Source organism: Oncorhynchus nerka, linkage group LG20 (genome assembly GCF_034236695.1).
Source record: "Oncorhynchus nerka isolate Pitt River linkage group LG20, Oner_Uvic_2.0, whole genome shotgun sequence".
In the NCBI taxonomy this organism is placed as follows: domain Eukaryota; kingdom Metazoa; phylum Chordata; class Actinopteri; order Salmoniformes; family Salmonidae; genus Oncorhynchus; species Oncorhynchus nerka.
In genome coordinates this window covers 68,235,033-68,257,966 of record NC_088415.1, presented here as the reverse complement: position 1 = coordinate 68,257,966, position 22,934 = coordinate 68,235,033, and the positions used below count along the sequence as shown (strand labels likewise).

General features: G+C 44.5%; 1 protein-coding gene across 2 annotated transcripts in view; it reads right to left on the bottom strand.

Moving 5' to 3' along the window:
* Positions 1-10,988: 10,988 nt before the first annotated feature.
* LOC115103007 (oxysterol-binding protein-related protein 1-like) overlaps positions 10,989-22,934 on the bottom strand; it is a 42,996-nt gene continuing 31,050 nt past the window's right edge. Inside the window, exons 19-29 of one of the 2 annotated variants that reach the window (XM_029623548.2) lie at positions 21,461-21,595; positions 21,214-21,311; positions 20,827-21,009; positions 18,341-18,448; positions 18,016-18,105; positions 17,778-17,904; positions 14,574-14,690; positions 13,946-14,069; positions 13,724-13,814; positions 12,765-12,785; positions 10,989-12,330 (exon numbers count right to left, since the gene is read on the bottom strand). In XM_029623548.2, coding sequence (XP_029479408.1) covers positions 12,228-12,330; positions 12,765-12,785; positions 13,724-13,814; positions 13,946-14,069; positions 14,574-14,690; positions 17,778-17,904; positions 18,016-18,105; positions 18,341-18,448; positions 20,827-21,009; positions 21,214-21,311; positions 21,461-21,595 — 1,197 coding nt within the window. In that variant the 3' untranslated portion in view covers positions 10,989-12,227. The remainder of the gene's footprint in view (positions 12,331-12,764; positions 12,786-13,723; positions 13,815-13,945; positions 14,070-14,573; positions 14,691-17,777; positions 17,905-18,015; positions 18,106-18,340; positions 18,449-20,826; positions 21,010-21,213; positions 21,312-21,460; positions 21,596-22,934) is intronic. The other variant, XM_029623549.2, reaches the window with a different exon arrangement.

The window sequence follows — 22,934 nt, the reverse complement described above, 5'->3', positions numbered from 1 at the left end:
TTCTTAATATGCCAGACCTGTCAGGTGGATGGATTATCTTGGCAAATGAGAAATGCTCACTAACAAGGATGCAAACAAATTTGTGCACAAAATTTGAGAGAAATAAGCTTTTTGTGCATATGGAACATTTCTGCAATCTTTTATTTCAGCTCATGAAACATTGGAACAACACTTCACATGTTGTGTTTATATTTTTGTTCAGTCTACTTTGTATCCCTTATTTACTCAAGTGTTTCCATTATTTTGCCAGTTATCCGTACAAACAGTGAACTGTACATTTACTGTACATTTCTAAATGGTAACACATATGTATGAATACACCCTCAAATAAAAGGTGATATTCTGCACTGTCGCCTCATATGTAGCAACTGTATATTGTCCCTTTAACATGTGGACTAATGTAGATGCCTACAGTATGTTTACAAACACATAAAAGTAGTGAATGTTTAAAAAAGTAGCCTAGCTTTTTTTGTAGACCCTAATAACTTTTGAGCCTGGTTCCTCTCTAGGTTTCTTCGTAGGTTCCTGCCTTTCTATGGTGTTTTTCCTAGCCACGGTGCTTCTACATCTGCATTGCTTGCTGTTTGGAGATTTAGGCCGGGTTTCTGTATAGCACTTTGTGACATCGGCTGATGTAAAAAGGGCTTTATAAATACATTTGATTGATTGAAACAGTGGGATAAATTTGGAATTCATATATGCTATGCCCCTAGTTCATTCTAACATTTTAAAGGCTGATGTTACCTAATTAGAGTGGAACAAGGAATTAACTGTATTTCCTTTTGCTCAGGTAATCCTTTGATGGATACCAAGGATGTTACACATCTGTACCAAGAGATACGCGGTAAGGACTTTAAAATGTTTTAAAATTAATACAGTTGAATGTCTTGCACACATGCCTCACAATTTCCTAAATTTGTATTTTTTCAATAGAGGCAAATTATGTCGAAGACTGGAAAGCTGCCATAGACTTAATGCGCAGGCAGCTCGGCCCACAGTATCCACTCGGAGAGCCTGCACCTGTGCACTGCGACCAGATGTCAGTCCTCCTGGCTGAGGAGAACCTGTCAGTCAGCCAGAGGGTGAGCGCAAGGTCCACCCAGGAGTCCAATGTCCCCTCCAGTGAGCCCATGGGTGGGCCAGATAAGCAGGCTCAGTCGCTGAGCAGTCCCCCTGGAGGAACCCACAATGGAGATGACGTTGGAGGTCAATCCAGCCCAACCAAGCTTGGAGATCAACCCAGTCCAGCTGTGGAAGAGGAGGAGGCCCAGGCTGGGCTGGGTTCTGCCGTGCAGTCAGCCGTGTTCCAGAGATCTCCGTCAGGGGACAGTCTACTGGAGGCCAACCACTCTGCGGTCCTGATCAGCACCGCCAGAGCCCCGACCAACAACACCGCCATTGTCCACTCTAAGAATCTTCCGGAGACCATTATCTTCCACAGCGACAGCCATCTAGCCTCAGGTGTATCTTCCAGGGGTTGTTTGACCTGGACTCTTTCGGGTGGTGAGGGGAATAAGGTTTGGGTAAATGACCCAACAGACGGGATGTCTGATGATGTGGTGGTGTTCCACAAAGTGCCCTCAATGGACAGCCTGTCTCGCATGCCGTCTGCCTTGAGTAATACCTCTTTAGAAGCTGAGAAAAAAGTGGATCAAGTGATTTCAAAAAGCAGCATAGAATTCTCACTGGAGAATATATTGTCTGGCTCTCCATCCTTTGGGGAAGTGGCTACAACTGCAGCTTTGCAGCAGGCAGAAACTGATCAGATAAGATCTGCCATTGAACTTACAGAGAAAGTATCCTCCTCAGAGATAGTGGGAGCCAGAGCAGCATGGATAGAGTCGTCAGTCGGGATACCTAGTAGAAAAGAGAGTGTAGGGAGAACAGCAGAGACACCAGAGAGACACACATCTCCCAGAGATTCACCCAGAGTATATTCTCTTCTGTCAAGTATGCTATTAATCTATACTATAATGTATTGCCAGTTTGGTACAAACTGCTTAGGGACAAGATATGACAAGATACATTGTAATGTTTAAACCCTTTGCCATTGCATCCTCTATCCTCACAGCTCATTCTGATGAATCTCTGAAGGGTACAGACAAATCATCCATCTCCAGCCTGACCAGGGTTCCTTCTGCACCTCGCAGTGAGAGAGGGAAAGAATTAGCCATTTCACCTCAATCCAGTCTGTCCTCTGCCTCTGTAGATGAGAGAGCAGCTGAATCAACTTCAAGAGAAGTCTTCAGTAATGTGGAGGAGCTACTGGTGCCTCCAACTGCTTCTGTTGGCAGGGCTTCAGCATTAGTGACTGCTGCAAGACATTCTGAAAGTGCTTTATCAGGAAGAGCGTTCTCTGAAACAGAACTAGTGGATGCAGCACACAGAGTGTCCTCAGTCAGGATACCCAGTAGAGAGGAGAGTGTAAGGAGAACAGCAGAGATATCAGAGAGACACACTTCCTCAGTATCTCCACATGCATCTTATGTGTCAGGTAACAGAATACATTTTAGTCATTTAGCAGATGCTCTTATCCAGAGCAACTTACAGGAGCAATGAGGGTTAAGTGCCTTGCTCAAGGGCAGATCAACAGATTTTTCACCTAGTCTGCTCGGGATTTGAACCAGCAACCTTTCGATTACTGGCCCAATGCGCTTAATCACTAGGTTACCTGCCGCCCAGAGAACAATGTCTCTATATCACAGTTCTAAAAGGAACAAAGTCACACATGCATTACAGCTTCTCTATATCGCCAGATCTTCTGTTGATTTGAAAATAAATGTCTGTGTTTTATAGAGTGCCCAGTGATGTTTGAAAAAGAGGACTGGCGTGTAATCACCATTCCCTCTGCTCCAGTGAAGAAAGCAGTCAAATTCAACCCCTCTGAAGAGATCTCACCTATTACTTCACCCAGCATAGATTTAGCCTGGGAGGAGCTTCTACAGACATCAGAATCCATCGTTGATAAAGTAGCCTTCAAGACTTTAGAGATTGTAAATAAACAATTACAATGCTCATGGAGGGAGATCTCTGAAATGGCCCCATCGGACCCTGTGGTTGTCTCACAGTCTCAAAACGCACTTTCTTATGATGATCTCTCTTACTCGCCTTCAGCTGTGGAGGAATTCTCTACTGCCTCAGCAAGATGTTCAGAAGGTGATGTCACTGAAGGATTCTCTACTGCCTCGGCAAGATGCTCGGAAGGTGATGTCACTGAAGGATCTCGCTCTGGAACAGCAGTAGAGAGTGAAGCAAGCTCTGTGAGAGAGATTTCACCAGCAGTGACTGCGAGGTGTTCTGCCAGTGACATATCAGAACGAGTTCCCTCTGAAACAGCAGTTTTGGGAGCAGCAGCGTCATCAATGGAGGAGTTATCAGAGTCACCAACTGCATTAGTCTTTGAGGGTGGGATTTCACCAGCGGTGTTGGCCAATGATGTATCAGAAAGAGCTCCCTCTGAAACATCAGTAGCGGGAGTAGAGGCTTCAGAGAGACACTCATCTCTCAGTGTATCTCCACAGACTTCATTTGTGTCAGGTATGTGTCACTTCCACTTCCTCACAAGGTAACTTCCAAGCACAATTTTCTTCAATGTTGTTAGAGGAACAAAGTCAACTACTTTATTTAACATAATTTATTTTGTCTCTATCCAAAGCGCATTCTGAAGAGTCACTGAAGGCTACAGACTTGTCACCTCCATCCAGCCTGGCCAGGATTCCCTCTGCATATCTCAGTGATGGCGTGTCACCAGCAGTGTCTGCAAGATGTTCTGCTAGTGACTTACTAGAAAGAGCTTCCTCTGCAGCAACAGAGCTCAGAGTGATCCCCTCTGCACCACGAATGGATGCGCTTTTGGTATTACCAACTGCTTCTGTTGTTGGGATTTCAACAGCAGTGACTGCAAGATCTTCAAGAGGGAGTTTTGCAGAAAGAGCTCCCTCCGAAACAGCAGTGGAGGGGGTCAAATATTCTGAAAGTGGTTTATCAGGAAGAGCCTTCTCTACATCAGAACTAGTGGATGCAGCACACAGCGTGTCCTCAGTCAGGATACCCAGTAGAGAGGAGAGTGTGAGGAGAACAGCAGAGACACCAGAGAGACACACATCTCCCAGAGTATCTCCACAGACATCTTCCGTGTCCGGTACAGTAGTCATCCAATCTCTATGATATACTTCTAATGAGGTCCATGTTACTATTCCTGGTAAAATGTTTAAGAAAATGTCAGTGTAACATCACAACATACAACAACAACAAAAAATCAGTCTTTCCTCAACTCAATGGTGATGTTTGTTTCTACAACAGCTACAGGCTTGTCATCTAAGTCCAGCCTGTCTAGGGTCCCCTCTGTGTCTCTCAGTGATGGTGCAGCAGAGTCCGTCTCTATGGAAGTCGTCTCTAATGTGGAGGATATTTATAAAGCAACATCAGTGGAGCAGATTGTTTCTTCAACTGCTGCTGTGGTCTGCATTTCACCAGCAGTGTCTGCTCGATGCTCCTCAAATGACATGTCTGGAAGAACTTGTTTCAAAACAGCAGTAGTGGGAGCAGAGATACCAGAGAAACACGCCTCTCCAAACGTTTCTCCACAGACATCGTTAATGTCAGGTAAAAGTCATTAATGATTCATTAAATACATTAAGATTGCTGCATTAGTAAGGTCCATATCACCTTTTTGGTAAAAGTGGGAAGTTTAAAATATTGTTCAAATGATTTGTTTTGTCTCCCCCGTCTCTAGCTCATGTTGGTGAATCTATGAGAGGTACAGACATTTCACCCAAATCTAGTCTGGACAGGATTTCCTCTATTGGTGAAAGAGCAGCAGAAACATCTTCTAGAGAAGTGATGTATATGGAGGAGATGCATAAAGCACCAATGGCAGAACAAACAGTGTCTGCTAGATGTTCACAAAGTCACATGGCAGAAAGAGTCCCCTCGGAAACAGTAGTAGAGAGAGACACATCTTCCAGTGTTCCTCCTAGGGTTTCTCCGCAAACATCTGTGAGCTCAGGTAACGTTTTGAACTATCTTGAATGAAATATAAGGTTGTTATGCCAGTATTGTGGGCAAAATGAATTGTGACATACCACAGAATACTTCAATCTGGTCTGTCTTTTCACAACTCATGTTGACGTTACTCCAACAGCTACAGGCTTGTCATCCAAGTTCAGTCTGGCCAGGGTTCCCTCTGTGTCTCTCAGCGATGGTGCAACAGAACCAGCTCAGATAGACAACGAAACACTGTCATTGGAGGAGCTTATGACGTCTCCATTGTATTCTCATTGGTCACCAGCCGGTTCGGAAAGTGACTCATTAGGCTTAAGAGGAGCTCCCTCTGAAACAGCAGTGGATGGAGCACACAGAGTGTTCTTGGTAAGGAGACCCAGTAGAGAGGAGTGTGTGACGAGAACAGCAGAGACACCAGAGAGAGACACATCTCCCAGTGTTTCTCCACAGACTTCGTTTACAGGTGTTGTTTCTGATGGGACAGTTTTCTACAGAGATTCATCTGTGGGAGAATTACATCTTTCTCCATCTGTTGGCGAGGAACTTGTGGTGGAGGCTTACGAAGTACCATCACCCGAGAAGGAGACTCCATCTGCTTCAGTTGGTGGACCTTCATCAGTCGTGTCTGCAAGATATACTGGAAGTGGTCTAACAAGAAGAGCTTTCTCTGAAAAAGAAGTAACGAGACCAGAGACACCAGATAGACACACATCTCCCAGACTTTCAGCTAGAGTTTCTCCACAGTCCAGTCTGACCAGGATTTCCTCTGCACCATCAATGGAGGAGCCACGGATGTCTCCAACTGCTTCTGTTGGTAGACTTTCACCAGCAGTGTCTTCTGTAAGATATTCTGGAAGGGGTTTATCAGGAAGAGCTTTCTCTGAAACAGAACTAGTTGATGCAGCACACAGTGCCCCCTCAGTCAGGATACCCAGCAGAGAGGAGAGTGTGAGGAGAAGAGCAGAGACACCAGAGAGAGACACATCTCCCAGAGTGTTTCCTAGATCTTCGCAAAGAGTTTCTCCACAAACCTCTCTCCTATCAGGTACAATTGTCATCCATACTCTGCAGAAAGGTCTACTAATAAGATATTAACAAGATTGTAGGGGGGAGGGCCTCCTGGGTGGCGCAGTGGTTAAGGGTGCTGTACTGCAGCGCCAGCTGTGCCACCAGAGACTGGGTTCGCGCCCAGGCTCTGTCGTAACCGGCCGCGACCGGGAGGTCCGTGGGGCGACGCACAATTGGCCCTGCGTTGTCCGGGTTAGGGAGAGTTTGGCTGGTAGGGATATCCTTGTCTCCAGCGACTCCTGTGGCGGGCCGGGCGCAGTGCACGCTAAGGTTGCCAGGTGCACTGTGTTTCCTCCAACACATTGGTGCGGCTGGCTTCCGGGTTGGATGCTCGCTGTGTTAAGAAGCAGTGTGGTGTATCGGAGGACGCATGACCTTCAACCTTCGTCTCTCCCGAGCCCGTACGGGAGTTGTAGCAGTGAGACAAGATAATAGATACTAACAATTGGATACCACAAAATTGAGGAGAAAAAGGGGTAAAAAAAATATTTTAAAAATTGTTGGGGGTAAAAATGGTTAAAACTTGTAAGGTGAAATGTAAACAATATGTGCTTAGTTTTGTGTCTCTATCCACAGCTCATGCTGGTGAATCTCTGTCTGGTACAGATATTTCTCCACAATTCAGTCTGCCTAGGATTCCCTTTGCACCATCAATGGACAGACCCACATCTCCCATAGTTTCTAAAAGAGTTTCTCTACAATCCAGTCTGTCCAGAATTCCATCTGCACCATCAATGGAGGAGCTACTGGTTTCTCCATCTACTCCCGTTGGAAGAATGTCACCAGCAGTTTCAAGAAGATCTTCAAAAAGTAGTTTATCAGAAAAAGCTCCTTCTGAAACAATCATAAGATATTCTGAAAGTTGTTTATCAGGAAGAGCTTTCTCTGAAACAAAACTAGTTGATGCAGCACACAGTGTCCCCTCAGTCAGGATACCCAGTAGAGAGGAGAGTGTGAGGACAAGAAGAGCAGAGACACACACATCTCCCAGAGTTTCTCCTAGAATGTCTCCCAGAACTTCTCCTCGATCCAGTCTGGCCAGGATTCCATCAGCCCCATCAATGGAGGAGCCACTGGTGTCTTCAACTGCTTCTGTTTGCAGGATTCCACCTGCAGCAACAGTGGAAGCAGCACACAGAGGAGAGAGTGTAGCGAGAACAGCAGAGGCACCAGAGAGTCACACAACTCACAGGGTTTCTTTCAGAATATATCCACAGACATCTAAGACAGGCATCCTTTCTGATGTGGCAGTTTTGCACAGACCATCCATGACTGCAGGGTTTTGTCTTGAGGTTTTAGACACAGAGTCTGACCAGGTGAATACGTCGGTGAGTGACATCACGGCACAATTTCTCTCTGACACTGCTGCAATGAAGACAGTACACAGAGAGTCCTCAGGGAGGATACCCAGTAGAGAGGAGGTTGTGAGGAGAACAGCAGAAACGCAAACATCTCATGCAAATGGTAAATATCAACTTTCTGAAATATTATTAACAGAAACCAGACTATTTTCTAAACCTTTATCTTCCTAATCGCATAGCAGTATTGGACAACAGCACACAGGTTTCACAAACTGCAATCAGCCTTTGTGAAGAGGTGAGTGCCTACCCTATAGAAGTGCAGCAGAGGACCCTGGGACTTGAAGTTTATCTAGGAGCATCTCCAGCCAATGTTGTTGGGCCTCAAAACACGAGAACTCAAAACACACGTTCACAGGGTGTGCAGACTAGTCGAGGTAAATTTATCCTCAGAATACAATAATTAATCTTTAATAATTGTTCAATCATATTTTGTGTGCATTGAAGATGCACTAATATATTTGTGGAAATTAGGATGTTCACTTTTGATGTTGCATTCTATTCTCATATTAGATTATCATGGCGCGCCCTCACAGAGCGTTCCTATTGGCGCAGGACGCGTCACTCCTGATGCTCAGCCTGCACGCGAAAATTACACCAATCAGGTCTGGAAACTTTACCACTTGGCCAATGAGACAGAGGAGGGCACACTGTCCGCTAAAGTTATCTCCCAGCCTCCGTACAATGGTAGTGCTTATATTCGCAACTTTGGGGCTGGACATGTGTTACTGGCTGAGAGGTCCCCTTCCCCTCAGAAATCTGACGCCCAGTCCTGGAGTGGCCAACCCAGACAACAGCCCCAGCCACCACCCTTCCTAATGAGCCCAAGAAGGGCCTTCATACACAGGGCACAGTCCTCCCCCCTACCTCCTCCTTCTCTACCCCAGCCTCCAACCATCCACAACCAGGAGATCAACATCCCCAACTTCTTCATGCATCCCCAACTTCTTCCTGTGTCCCCAGGCAAGATCGTTCGTAGCATTCCGACCGCGATGCAGACCAGGTCGAGGTCTGCTGCGGTCCGGGCAGGTGACCCCCCGGGGTACCTGTCATTCTCCGTTCCCATGGAGACGGTGAGCAGAGGATCTGGTCAGGGCGGTGAGGCCCAGTTCTTTCAGGTCATCAGTGACGAAGGGAACACTGTTTACTCTCCTGCTCTCATGCACATTTTCACCACAGAGGAAGAGGAACAGGAAGGAGACAGGAGGCAGCCAACTAGTGCCACATTTAATTGGTAGGGGACTGTTTGGTACAGGGTTTCTCAAACTCGGTTTTTGCCCGAACACTACTAAGCTGATTCAAATAACCAACAAGTTTTGATTATTTGAATCAGCTGTGCAGGGCAAAACTGAGTTTGGGAAACCCTGGTCTAGTGAGTATCAATAAATACATTTGCATATCATAACAAATGTTCTCCCTCTTCATATCATAACAAATGTTCTCCCTCTTCATATCATAACAAATGTTCTCCCTCTTCATATCATAACAAATGTTCTCCCTCTTCATATCATAACAAATGTTCTCCCTCTTCATGTATTAAACAAACAAACATGTTTTAAGTGAGCAGTTAGGCTGATCTGAAGCTGAGAAATTAAGGACATTCAAATCAAATGTGTCACATGCTTTGTAAACAACAGGTATAGAATAACAGTGAAATGCTTACTTACGAGCCCTTTCCAACAATGCATTTTTCCTTATCTTTCTATAATTTATTTTAAAAGATAACAAGGGGAAAATAAAAACAATGAGTAACAATAACTTGGCTATACAGTCAAGGTACCAGTAGTACAGAGTCGATGTGCAGGGGTACGAGGTAGTTGAGGAAGTAAATACAGTGGGTTCGGAAAGTATTCAGATCCCTTTTTTCCACATCACAGCCTTATTTTAAAATGGATTCCATTGTTTTTGCCCTCAGTCTATACACAATATCCCATAATGACAAAGCAAAAATGTTGACATTTTAGCTAATTTATTAAAAAAACTAAAAACATCACATTTACATAGGTTTTCAGACCCTTTACTTAGTACTTTGTTGAAGCACCTTTGACAGCGATTACAGCCTCGAGTCTTCTTGGGTATGTCGATACAAGCTTGGCATACCTGTATTTGGAGAGATTATCCCATTCTTCTCTGCAGATCCTCTCATGCTCTGTTCGGTTGGATGGGGAGCGTCATTGCACAGCTATTTTCAAGTCTCTCCAGAGATGTTAGATCGGCTTCAAGTCCGGGCTCTGGTTGGACCACTCAAGGACATTCACAGACTTGTCCTAAAGCCACTCCTGCGTTGTCTTGGCAGTCTGCTTAGGGTGGTTGTCCTGTTAGAAGGTGAACCTTCATCCCAGTCTGAGGTCCTGAGCGCTCTGGAGCAGGTTTTCATCAAGGATCTCTCTGTACTTTGCGCTGTTCATCTTTCCCTCGATCCTGCCTCGTCTCCCAGTCCCTGCCACTGAAAAACATCCCCACATCCTGATGCTGCCACCACCATACATCACCGTAGGGATGGTACCAGGTTTCCTCCAGACGTTACATTTGGCATTCAGGCAAAAAGAGTTCAATCTTGGTTTCATCAGATCAGAGAATTTTGTTTCTCATGGTCTATGTGCCTTTTGGCAAACTCCAAGCGGGCTGTCATGTGGCTTCCATCTGGCCTTTCCAAATCCATGTCCAATCAATTGAATTTACCACAGGTGGACTCCAATCAAGTTGTAGAAACAGCTCCAGGTGGATCAATGTAAACAGGATGCACCTGAGCTCAATTTCAAGTCTCATAGCAAAGGGTCTGAATACTTATGTAAATAAGTATGCATTTTTAATACATTTGCAAAATATTTAATGCCTTGCGGTCAGATGCCAAGCAGTTGCCATACCAAGCGGTGATGTAGCCAGTCAAGATGCTCTCAATGGTGCAGCTGTAGAACTTGTGGATTTTCTGAGGGACCATGGCAAATTTTTTCAGGCTCCTGAAGGCGAAGAGACGTTGTTGTGCCTTCTTCACGACTGTGTTGGTGTGTGTGGACCATGTTAATTCCTTAGTGACGTGGACACCGAGGAACTCTAATGTCTCGACTTGCTCCACTACAGCCCCGTCGATGTGGGGGTGTACTCTGCCCTCCGTTTCCTGTAGTCCATGATCAGCTCCTTTGTCTTGCTGACATTGAGGGTAAGGTTGTTGTCCTGGCACCACGCTACCAGGTCACTGACCTCCTCCCTATAGGCTGTCTCATCATCATCATCATTGGTGATCAGGTGAGTGAACAGGGAGTACAGGAGGGGACTGAGCAAGCACTCACGAGGGCCCCTCGTGTTGAGGGTCAGCTTGGTGGATGTGCGGTTGCCTACCCCTCACCACCTGGGGACGGCCTGTCAGGAAGTCCAGGATCAAGTTGCTTAACATTAGAGATTGCGCACCAGCTGCTGTTAACAAAGAGACACACCTCCGCCCTAGCCTTACCCACATGAGGAATCACTAGGCCTACCTCCAGTCCACAACTTACATAATGCTACAAGGATGCACAGTGAGTGAGGGTGGTGGCAATAAGAAACAGGACACAAACACCCTAAGGTAACATTAGGTTTTTATTTAGCAACAATAGAAATGATCTGTATTCTGTAATGTGCTATACACAAAGGGAGAGTAGCCTCTAGGAAAAAACGTGCATTCAGAGGGGGTGACAGGCCCAGTCTACTGTACTGTCATGTATTACATGATAATCCTACCTACCTACCAACTTACAGAGGTTACAGCAGCAGCTGTTCACAACCAGGGAGATGAATATTATGCCGTGCATGAGTGTGTTGAACAGTGTCCGTCTCCCACATGGCACCCTATTCCCCCATAGGGCTCAAGTCAAAAGTAGTGTGCTATGTAGGAAATAGGGTGTCATTTGGAAACAGCCTTACTGTGTGTCTGTGGGTGTAGTGCAGCTAATGCTTGCATAGTCAAAGTGGTGCATGTGCCATATGTGTATTCAGTGTGTGAGGGCTACTTCTCAGAATATCCTGAATGACATTTTTACGATAGAGGAAACTTTTGCATACAGATAAATATATCTTCATATAGAGCCAAGTGGTCAAACTTGGATTAAATAAGTTCTCTCAAGCGTCATTGAAGAAAGCCTTACTAAGTACAGTAGTTATTCTCCTCTATACATCTTCAATTCATAAAGAACTTCATTGTATTACAGCTCAGGAGAACAGAAGACCTCTATCCAATAATATGTACAAACATGTATAATCTTCCCAGGCATAGTTAGAGGTGGAAGCAGATAAAATGTGTCATAATGACAGCTTAGTTTGGTAGCCTATAGCAGAGACCGCAGGAAGTTGGAACACGCCTATTTCACACACTATTTGAAAGCTCTATTTTTCCACAAATTGATACTGTATCAGAAGGATAATGTAGCTGCACACATTCGTAAGTAATAGCACTGAGCGCAACGTGTTTTTGACAGGAAAAACATTTCTGGAGACATACTGCATTCAATTCACGCCGTTCAAAACACTCCCATTTGTTTAAATGAACGGCAGGTTACACCCTATAGTTTTATTATAATTCTATACATAGCTTACATGCTCAGGAGAACTTCACCCTTGTGCTTTGAGTGAGACATAGGCTGCGATAAGAGATAACATTTGGGGACTACTGAATGGTTGTTGCCTTTGCCGTCAGTCAATTCCCAATAATAGCCTTACCATATATAGGACCAGAGCAGGTTAGGGACTTGAAGTGCCAACCTGAATATGAAAAACAGCAGAGACAGTTGAGATGAGTACAGATAGAGATGTGTGTCTTGTAGGTCAGTAAATATCAGGCAGCAGGGAGTAGTTCCGTTCCCAGTAGCCATTGGAGTAGAGCCAGTCCTGAGCTTTGATGTGGGGGTTGGAGCCTTGGTGGAACCACCTATATGAGAGGAACGAGAGGAACCGAGTCAGACAAACATAGAAATGAGTGTTCAGGCACAGGCACGAGTGTTTGACATGATTGTGATAAATACAAAGCCACACAAACAGAACACAGTACAGTTGACTCCTGATACAAACCAAGATTCCATTGAAAATGTAATTTTTTCTCTATATAGCTTAGGTCTTTCGTGAATTCATGCAAACTATAGCATGCAAATATCCAGGTAAGGTGAATTTCACTGCAATTATTTGAGCTTTTTCGATATGTACTTATATCATGAGTCAACTGTACTCGGGTTGTACAGGTGTGTGATCAGTGTTTGAATCAATGCATTTGCTGCTGTTCCAAAGCGGTCTTGAGGAAGCCGGTATAGGGCAGCACTCAAACACTGAACCACAACCAAAAGCCACAGCAGACAAGCAGAGCCAAACCTGGGGCCAAGAGCTGGGTTCCTTCTCAATGACAACACAGGGGAAGAGCATAACATAGCACAGGATGACACAAATGGGTGACAATTAGCAAAGCAGATCAGCACAAGCGCTAGCATACATCCAATGATAGTAGTGTTGAGCGATTAACTGAAATGTTGGTTTTTTGTGTTATTTTTCAATGATTTAACCAACATCTGTTCAATTATTTGAATTCCATTTGGTAAAATTTTTGCTCAGTTTCTCTGGAGATAAATAAGATCAAGTCTGAACTGTGCGATGTAGTAGAGAGTTGTAGTTTCCAACAGGCCGATATTCTATATAGTTTAGCACAGAAAATGTGGTAATTAACTACAATGACCATAATCCATTGCGCGCCTACTTGTCTGGTCTGCGGGGTTTTTTCTACACCTGCTATGTTAGGTTAGTGTGGGGCAGAAACGGAGAGAGAAGAGACAGAAGAATGCAAGATCGAGAGGGACAGCGAGCAGTTGCTTAGTGGGGTATCTACCTGAAAATACTGTACATGATCTAAGTGATTGATAGTTGGTTTTCAGCAGTCTTAACAGTATGCCTTATTTAATGTACTTTGAAGCATTAATAAAATAGTGATTTTGTCAGATAGCAGCTCTATAGAGATGAGATGAAGACTTGGAATGAAATAATAGTCATCAAATAAAACTATCTATAACATAATATACACAACAACTGAAATGTTTTATTAAAGTAAAGTCAATGATGGGACTTTTTAATTGTTTATTCTGTGTTACAGCATTCAACCCACATAATGCATAGTGCATTTATTGTCAAATAAATTATAATCGAAACCCTAAATTGTAAGCCGTGATAATTTCTTAAATAATCGAATGGAAACCGAACCGACCTCAAAAAGCACTAATTGTTCAGCACAGCAGAATCATAGGGGAGTTTCATGGGGGAAGAGAGAAGACCCAATCACTCACCTTGTTTTCCATTCCTCTGTTGATTTGGAGCGATTTTTCCGGGCCAGTCTTTGTTTCTCCTCCACCCTCTTCTTCTCTGCACTTGCCAAATCTGAGAAACACAGAAATATTTCAATGTATCAAAATATTTAGATTCATTGACAAAATGCTCGTTGAATTGCTGGACACCAGATGTGGATCATTGACAAAAACACAATGCTCTATATAACTATATCACCATACCCATGTCTCCTTTCTCCATGGCTCTGATGTCAGGTCTGAGCCGACAGTCTGTAGGGGGCAGGACCCCCTTCATGCCCCCCTCCAGCTCATTCAGCTGCATGGCAAACGTGGAGAAGGCGTAGAACTACCAAAGAGAGAGAGAGAGGGGGAAGGGCCTACAAATCAGTGACTGACAACCAGTTCAATCACTCCAGAAGGCTAAAAATGTCAACAGTAAATCCCAGATTTCTGCCTCTTAGTAATTCCTCCAATACAGTACTCTCTCATCCCTGTGATCCCTGCAGTTGTCTGGTCGGGGAGCTATCCTCCAGACCTGCTTTCCTCCCCTTCCGCCCTCGCCTCACCTATCACCCAACCCCCTGCCTCCCCTCGGCCCCCTGCCTCCCCTCCCCTCCCCTCTGCAGAGTTGTCTGGTCGGGGGACTATCCACCAGACCTGCTTTCCTCCCCTTCCGCCCTCGCCTCTCCCCCGACCCCCTGCCCCCTCGACCCCCTGCCTCCCCCCCCTCTCACCTCTGCAGAGTTGTCTGGTCGGGGGACTATCCACCAGACCTGCTTTCCTCCCCTTCCGCCCTCGCCTCTCCCCGACCCCCTGCCCCCTCGACCCCCTGCCTCCCCTCCCCTCTCACCTCTGCAGAGTTGTCTGGTCGGGGGACTATCCTCCAGATGAGCTCACTTCCTGGGATGACCTGGACTGTGTCTCCATCAGGCAGGGGCATCTCCTCTGGCTCTTCGTCTACACTGGTCTGGAGGGACAGACAGGGGGACACGCAATCTTCAAACAGGTATGCAACTACAATAGCTACTTGGGTCATTATCAAGGGTCCTCACTCCAAAACGAGTGTAATGGTAGCTTAAATAAATAAAATCAAATGTTATTTGTCACATGCACCGAATACAACAGGTGCAACAATGCAGTTAAGGAAAATACACCCCCCAAAAAAGGAAAAGTAACAAATAATTAAAGAGTAGCAGTAAAATAACAATAGCGAGACTATATACTGGGGGTACCAGTACAGAGTCAATGTGTGGGGTCGCCGGTTAGTCAAGGTAATTGAGGTGATATGTACATGTAGGTAGAGTTATTAAAGTGACTATGCATAGATAATAACAGAGAGCAGCGTAAGAGAAGGGCAATGCAAATAGTCTGGGTAGCCACTTGATTAGATGTTGAGGAGTCTTATGGCTTGGGGGTAGAAGCTGTTTAGAAGCCTCTTGGACCTAGAGTTGGCGCTCCGGTACTGCTTGCCGTGCGGTAGCAGCGAGAACAGTCTATGACTAGGGTAGCTGGAGTCTTTGACAATTTTTAGGGCCTTCCTCTGACACCGCCTGGTATAGAGGTCCTGGATGGCAGGAAGCTTGGCCCCAGTGATGTACTGGGCCGTACGCACTACATTCTGTAGTGCCTTGGTGTCAGAGGCTAAGCAGTTGCCATACCAGGCAGTGATGCACCCCGTCAGGATGCTCTTGATGGTGCAGCTGTAGAACCTTTTGAAGATCTGAGGACCCATGACAAATCTTTTCAGTCTCCTGAGGGGGAATAGGTTTTGTTGTGCCCTCTTCACAACTGTCTTGGTGTGCTTGGACCATGTTAGTTTGTTGGTGATGTGGACGCCAAGGAACTGAAAGCTCTCAACCTGCTCCACTGCAGCCCCGTCGATGAGAATGGGGGTGTGCTCTGTCCTCCTTTTCCTGTAGTCCACAATCATCTCCTTTGTCTTGATCACGTTGAGGGAGAGGTTGTTGTCCTGGCACTACATGGCCAGGTCTCTGACCTCCTCCCTATAGGCTGTCTCATTGTTGTCGGTGATCAGGCCTACCACTGTTGTGTCATCGGCAAATTTAATGATGATGTTGTCGTGCAATCATGAGTGAACAGGGAGTACAGAAGGGGACTGAGCACACACCCCTGGGGAGCTCCAGTGTTGAGGATCAGCGTGGCAGATGTGTTGCTACCTACTCTCACCACCTGGGGGCGGCCCGTCAGGAAGTCCTGTATCCAGTTGCAGAGGGAGGTGTTTAGTCCCAGGGTCCTTAGCTTAGTGATGAGCTTTGAGGGCACTATGGTATTGAAGGCTGAGCTGTAGTCAATGAATGCTATTCTCACATAGGTGTTCCTTTTGTCCAGGTGTGAAATGGCAGTGTGGAGTATCTGTTGGAGGTATGCAAATTGGAGTGGGTCTAGGGTTTCTGGTATAATGGTGTTGATGTGACCCATGACCAGCCTTTCAAAGCACTTCATGGCTACAGGCATGAGTGCTACGTGTCGGTAGTCATTTAGGCAAGTTACCTTAGTGTTCTTGGGCACGGGACTATGGTGGTCTGCTTGAAACATAGAATTAGGAGGATAGAATTATGCTCAGATTAGATACCGTGCACCAGCTGTTGTTTACAAATATACATAGACCGCCACCCCTTGTCTTACCAGAGGCTGCTGTTCTATCCTGCCGATACAGTGTATAACCACCAGCTGTATGTTATTAATGTCATCGTTCAGCCACGACTCAGTGAAACATAAGATATTACAGTTTTTAATGTCCCGTTGGTAGGATATACGTGCTTTTAGTTCGTCCATTTTATTATCCAGTGATTGTACGTTGGCCAATAGTACCGATGGCAACAGCAGATTAGACACGCGTCGCCTAATCCTCACAAGGCACCCCGATCTCCTTCTGCGAAACCTCCGTCTCTTTCTCCTGCAAATGACGGGGATGAGGTCCTGTTCAGGTGTCTCTAGTAAATCTCTCTCGTCCATCTCATTAAAGAAAAATTCTTCGTCCAGTTCAAGGTGAGTAATCGCTGTTCTGATGTCCAGAAGTTCTTTTCGGTCATAAGAGACGGTAGCAGCAACATTATGTACAAGATAAGTTACAAACAATGCGAAAAAAACTAACAAAATAGCCCAGTTGGTGAAGAGCCCATAAAATAGCAGCCATCCCCTCCGGCACCATTATCGTCACTCGTCACTCATGCATAAGCATGGAGCAAAATTTGACATTTTGTGCTCCATGTTCATGGTGCGAAAGCGTGCAACATTTTCCAGGCTACTATTTATGTATTGCTCAGTTTACTAAACTCTAGTTAAATAACCACCTCATGATCATACACTTTGTTGAGGAAAAGTTTCAAATTAAAATCATGATGCCAGATTAAAATGAGGTTCATTTCATTTTTGCACCCAACACACTGCTTTAGGGAAAACACTAAGGGGATGTGGCTGACGTGCAAACCGATATTGAAATTTCAAATTGGTTAGATGAGGGTTAGGGTTAAGGGTTTGGTTAAGGTAAGGATCAGTTATAGATTTTGTCTATGAGCAGCAGGTAGCCTAGTGGTTAGAGCGTTGGACTAGTAACCGAAAGGTTGCAAGATCGAATCCCCGAGCTGACAAGGTAAAAATCTGTCGTTCTGCCCCTGAACAAGGCAGTTAACCCACTGTTCCTAGGCAGTCATTGAAAATAAGAATTTGTTCTTAACTGACTTGCCTAGTTAAATAAAGATGAAATAAATAAAAAATAGATTTTGTCTAGTCATATTCATGGTGCGAAAGCGTGCAACATTTGACGTGCTGGTCAGAAAAGTTCCCTTAGTCTCTCCCTTGCTTTTGCACCACAAACATCTTTGCCCTTAATTGGCTTATTGAGTAATACTTTTATCACTACATTATCACCTGATCTCATGAATAGTACTGAACAGCACTGGACTGGCATGAGGTATAGTACAGCTTATTTTACTCAGCAAATGATATGATAGTTACATAACCACCCTGGTGGGGCTGAAGGCACTACCTTGTTTTTGATATGGAATGTTTTTGATTAGTGCACATACAGTACCTGCGTGTTGCTTTTCTTCTCCTCTGAGTTCTTCTTGTCAGATTTCTTGTGAGCATCAAAGGTGGCGGCGTCCACAGTGTATAAGCACTCGGTCCATTTACCATATATGGCGCAGAGCTTCTTCTTGCTGCAAACACACAGTCAAAACGAGCGGTTCAGCTTTTCTGATTGCTAACATACAAATCATCTTGATACACTAAAACAGTTGGTGGGAAAAAAAACTGTAACAAACAAGTACCTTTTATCCAGAATATAGCCCTCCACTTTGTGCAGCTCCTTGCCAAACATACCGCATGGTTTGAACGTCAGGCTGCATCTCTCGCCGGTCCTGTCACCGAAAGACGAAGCCTTCTAGTTACATATTCTCTTTCACTATTCCCCACAGCCAGACAATGTTTTCAAACAACCACCATTTTGCTGCTCAAGTCTGTTGGCTTTGTAAAGGCAAGTATTTGTCCCAGTTCCGTTACATTGCTCAATCAACTGGATACAAACGTGGATCCAGACCACTGCACACACACAGACACACGTGTAGGCACACACAGCGAGGGAGTCTCCCTTACTTGTGGTTGATCACTTCCACATTGCCATACTGCTCGATCCACAGCTGGCCCACAATGATGTTGTGGACACAGCAGGTGGGGTTTGTCCAGGTGTATGCTTCATTATATCTGCAGAGAAAGAGAGAGCGAACATGTCACAGCAGGTGGGGTTTGTCCAGGTGTATGCTTCATTATATCTGCAGAGAAAGAGAGAGCGAACATGTCACAGCAGATAACCGATCACCAACTACGTCAACTTAGCGATGCCAACTCATACCAAACTACTTCACAGAGATTCAAATGTCCTTCAAACTTCAACATGAATTAATTTGTTTCATCCAGGCTTAAGAAAAAAGCTCCCATAATAGCTCTATTGCTAGAATATGCACTACTGTTCAAGTTTGGGGTCACTTAGAAATGTCCTGGTTTTTGTCCATTAAAATAATATAAAATTGATCAGAAATACAGTGTAGACATTTGTGTAGAACACGCTGTGTACTACTCCCATCACAGAACAGAGCAAACTGGCTAACCAGAATAGAAAGAGGAGTGGGAGGCCCAGGTGCACAACTGAGCAAGAGGACAATGAATAATCTTTTATTTAAAATGGGCCAGTCTGAGATATGGCTTTTTCTTTGTAACTGCCTAGAAGGCCAGCATCCCGGAGTCGCCTCTTCTCTGTTGACGTTGAGACTGGTGTTTTGCGGGTACTATTTAATGAAGCTGCCAGTTGAGGACTTGACACTCCAAAGTACTTGTCCTCTTGCTCAGTTGTGCACCGAGGCCTCCCACTCCTCTTTCTAGTCTGGTTAGAGACCGTTTGCATTGTTCTGTGAAGGGAGTAGTACACAGCGTTGTACGAGATCTCCAGTTTCTTGGCAATTTCTCACATGGAATAGCCTTCATTTCTCAGAAGACTGACGAGTTTCAGAAGAAAGTTCTTTGTTTCTGGCAATTTTGAGCCTGCAATCGAACCCACAAATGCTGATGCTCCAGATACACAACTAGTCTAAGGCCCGTTTTATTGCTTCTTTAAAATCAGTACAGTTTTCAGCTGTGCTAACATAATTGCAAAAGGGTTTTCTAATGATCAATTAGCCTTTTAAAATGATAAACTTGGATTAGCTAACACAACGTGCCATTGGAACACACGAGTGATGGTTGCTGATAATGGGCCTCTGTACGCCTATGTAGATATTCCATTAAATAAAACAGCCGTTTCCAGCTACAATAGTCATTTACAATGTTAACAATGTCTACACTGTATTTCTGATCAATTTTATGTTAATATAAATGGGACAAAAAATATTGTTTTCTTTAAAAAACAAGGACACTTCTAAGTGACCCCAAACTTTTGAACGGTGGTGTATGTATTGCTATATTTACTGGGGGATAAAGGCCAAATCAAGGAAACTCCAAGGCAAACTCTCAGGGAGGGAAAGCTATACTGAACAAAAATGTAAAACGCAACATGCAACAATTTCACTGAGTTACAGTTCATATAAGGAAATCAGTCAATTTTAATAAATTCATTAGGCCCTAATCTATGGATTTCACATGGAATACAGATATGCATCTGTTGGTAACAGATACCTTAAAAAAAGTCAGGGCGTGGATCAGAAACCCAGTCAGTATCTGGTGTGACCACCATTTGCCTCATGCAGCGTGACACATCTCTTTCGCATAGAGTTGATCAGGCTGTTGTTTGTGGCCTGTGGAATGTTGTCCCACTCCTCTTCAATGGCCGTGCGAAGTTGCTGGATATTAAGCGGGAACTAGAACATGTTGTCGTACACGTTGATCCAGAGCATCCCAAACACGTTCAATGAGTGACATGTCTGGTGAGTATGAAGGTCATGGAAGAACTGGGACATTTTCAGCTTCGAGGAATTGTGTACAGATCCTTTCGACATGGAGCTGTGCATTATCATGCTGACACATGAGGTGATGGCAGCAGATGAATGGCACGACAATGGGCCTCAGGATCTCGTCACAAAGCAATTGTGTTCGTTGTTTGTAACTTATACCTGCCAAATTCTCAACAACGACATTGGAGGCGGCTTCTGGTAGAGAAATTAACATTAAATTATCTGCCAATAGCTCTGGTGGACATTCCTGCAGTTATCATGCCAATTGCACACTTGTTCAAAACCTGAGACATCTGTGGCATTGTGCTGTGTGACAAAACTGCACATTTCAGAGTGGCCTTTTATTGTCCCCATCATAAGGTGCACCAGTGTAATGATCATGCTGTTTAATCAGCTTCTTGATATGCCACACCTGTCTGGTGGATGCATTATCTTGGCAAAGGAGAAATGCTCATTAAAAGGGATGTTAACAAATTTGTGCAAAACAATTTAGTGAAATAAGCTTTTTGTGCGTATGGAACATTTCTGGAGTATTTTATTTCAGCTCATGAAACAGGGGACCAACACATTACATGTTGGGTTTATATTTTTGTTCAGTGTACATGTACACTGTGGAGGGAATCTCAGCTCCAGACTTACTTGGGCAGCTCCAGGGTGATGATGCCTTTAGGCTCTGCCTCCACGCTCTTTCCCCAGAACTTGAGTTTGGGGTAGATGGAGCCGTGGAACAGGAAGTCCTCCTGCAGGCCCTCAGCGTGGAAGGCGCTGACGGGGGGGTGGTGGCTCACCTGCTCCGACATCCACCTGAACCCTAGGTCCTCTCTGAGGGGACAGGAGGGAGGGGGTTAATGGTACATACTTAGCCATCACCTTCCATCTTCAGATGTCTTGAGACATCTGACTTAAGGATTCAAATGTATTTTGGTGACGTCTTGAGTCAAACTAGTACCACTAGTAGTAACCACCATCTCACAACACATACAGAACAGTCAACCTAAACATCAACCACATTAATATATGTCTAACCTGATTAGCTCATAGGTTTCTCCTAGAAGTGGATTGAAGGGTTTTCCAGTCCTCTCCCACTGTGATGCTACAGCAGACACAGCAAATGCTGCCACACACTGAAACCATCATAGATTAACAGAAATGTGTAACGTCAGAAGCTGTCGATGAGCACAGCCAAAAGAGGATGTACTACAGCGGTGATTGTGAGTGAAAACTCACGCGCATGTCTATGCGAGAGAGGATGATGAAGACGTGCGCAAAATACCTTCATCCTCTCCATGGAGTCTGTGGCAGCGTTAGCCTGGTGGATGAGATACGTGTGCTCCATGTACTCGGTCAGCCGCTGAAGAAAACTCAGGGGCTCGTTGAAGATTACTGGCATGGCTATCTTAGACAGCTCCTGGGAGAGGAGAGAAAAAGAGGAGCCGAGTCATAGAGAGAGAGAGAGGTAAGGAAACACACAAGCACAAGAAGTTCATCCACAGCCCACACAGACATACCTGTTTTATATTATACAGTAATATCAGACAATGATAGGACATTGGGAATATAGTGATTAGAGAGTGCAATAGACTGAAAATACTTGAGACAATTACAGGACATTGGTAATAGAGTGGAAGTCCCTATAAAGCTCACATAATTGTGTTTCAATGACAGAGGTGTGATATAACATCAGCAATAAGCGCTAGTCTAGATCCCAGTCCGGAACACTGTTTGACACCCGTACCGACTGGTCTCTGGAGTGTCAGTAAAAAGGCCCACATTTCAGTAGCAACCCTGGGTTAAAACAATGGTTTGCCATGGATCTAACTAATTTAAACCCACAGAGTACACACACATAGTTATGGTAGTTTCTCCATTGCCATTAGTGTCTGCCCTTACTACAGGGTTGTGTCCCAAATGGCACCCCATTTCCTATGTAGGGCACTACTTTTTACCAGGGCCCATTAGGGCTCTGGTCAAGGGGCCCTAGTCAAAGTATTGCACATGATGTGGTTCCACCAATTCGGTGTCTCAACAACAAAACATTATTTCATAAAGAGCACATTAAACTTCATAAAAACATGTTTTCCCTTCCCATAAAAAAATGACTATGGTAAGTGCCTATTAAGTGCCAAATAAAGTAACAGGGTTGACGATTTAATCTTAAAAATCAGCCATAAATCCCCTTTTGAGATGGGGAATGGAAGCTTGTTGTGTGCAACAGGGACTGAATGCAAGCTTCCAAAAACATTTCAGGGTTGACGTGTTATGCCCGACCCAGTCAGTTTTCCACCACAAAATGGCCAAAAAGAGAAGAACCAGTTCGCCTGCTTTTACACTACGATTTATTTGACTATTAGATGTTCAATGTTTCATTCTAAAAAAAAGATTTAAAAGAAAAAAAGTCCAGTTCATGTAACACGGTTGACCTTAAAATGAGGGACAGACGTAAATGGATTCACTAATCACATGAAATAAATAATCATCTTCAGAAATGACTGACAAAGCAACAAAATAACTAGGGCTTTACAATGATGGTGGCACTTTAGCATGTCTTTATTCATATTTTAAAATCAGATGGATTTAATTCTCCATATGGTCTACGGCATTTAAAATGCAATATTGGTGCACCATTTCTTTTCAAAATATCAAAGGGATGCAAAAGGCACTCTTTTCGTGGAACAACCACCCTACATAGAGAATAGGTTGCCATTTGAGCCACAGATGGGAATCATTACACCGCTTTAATTAGAGGA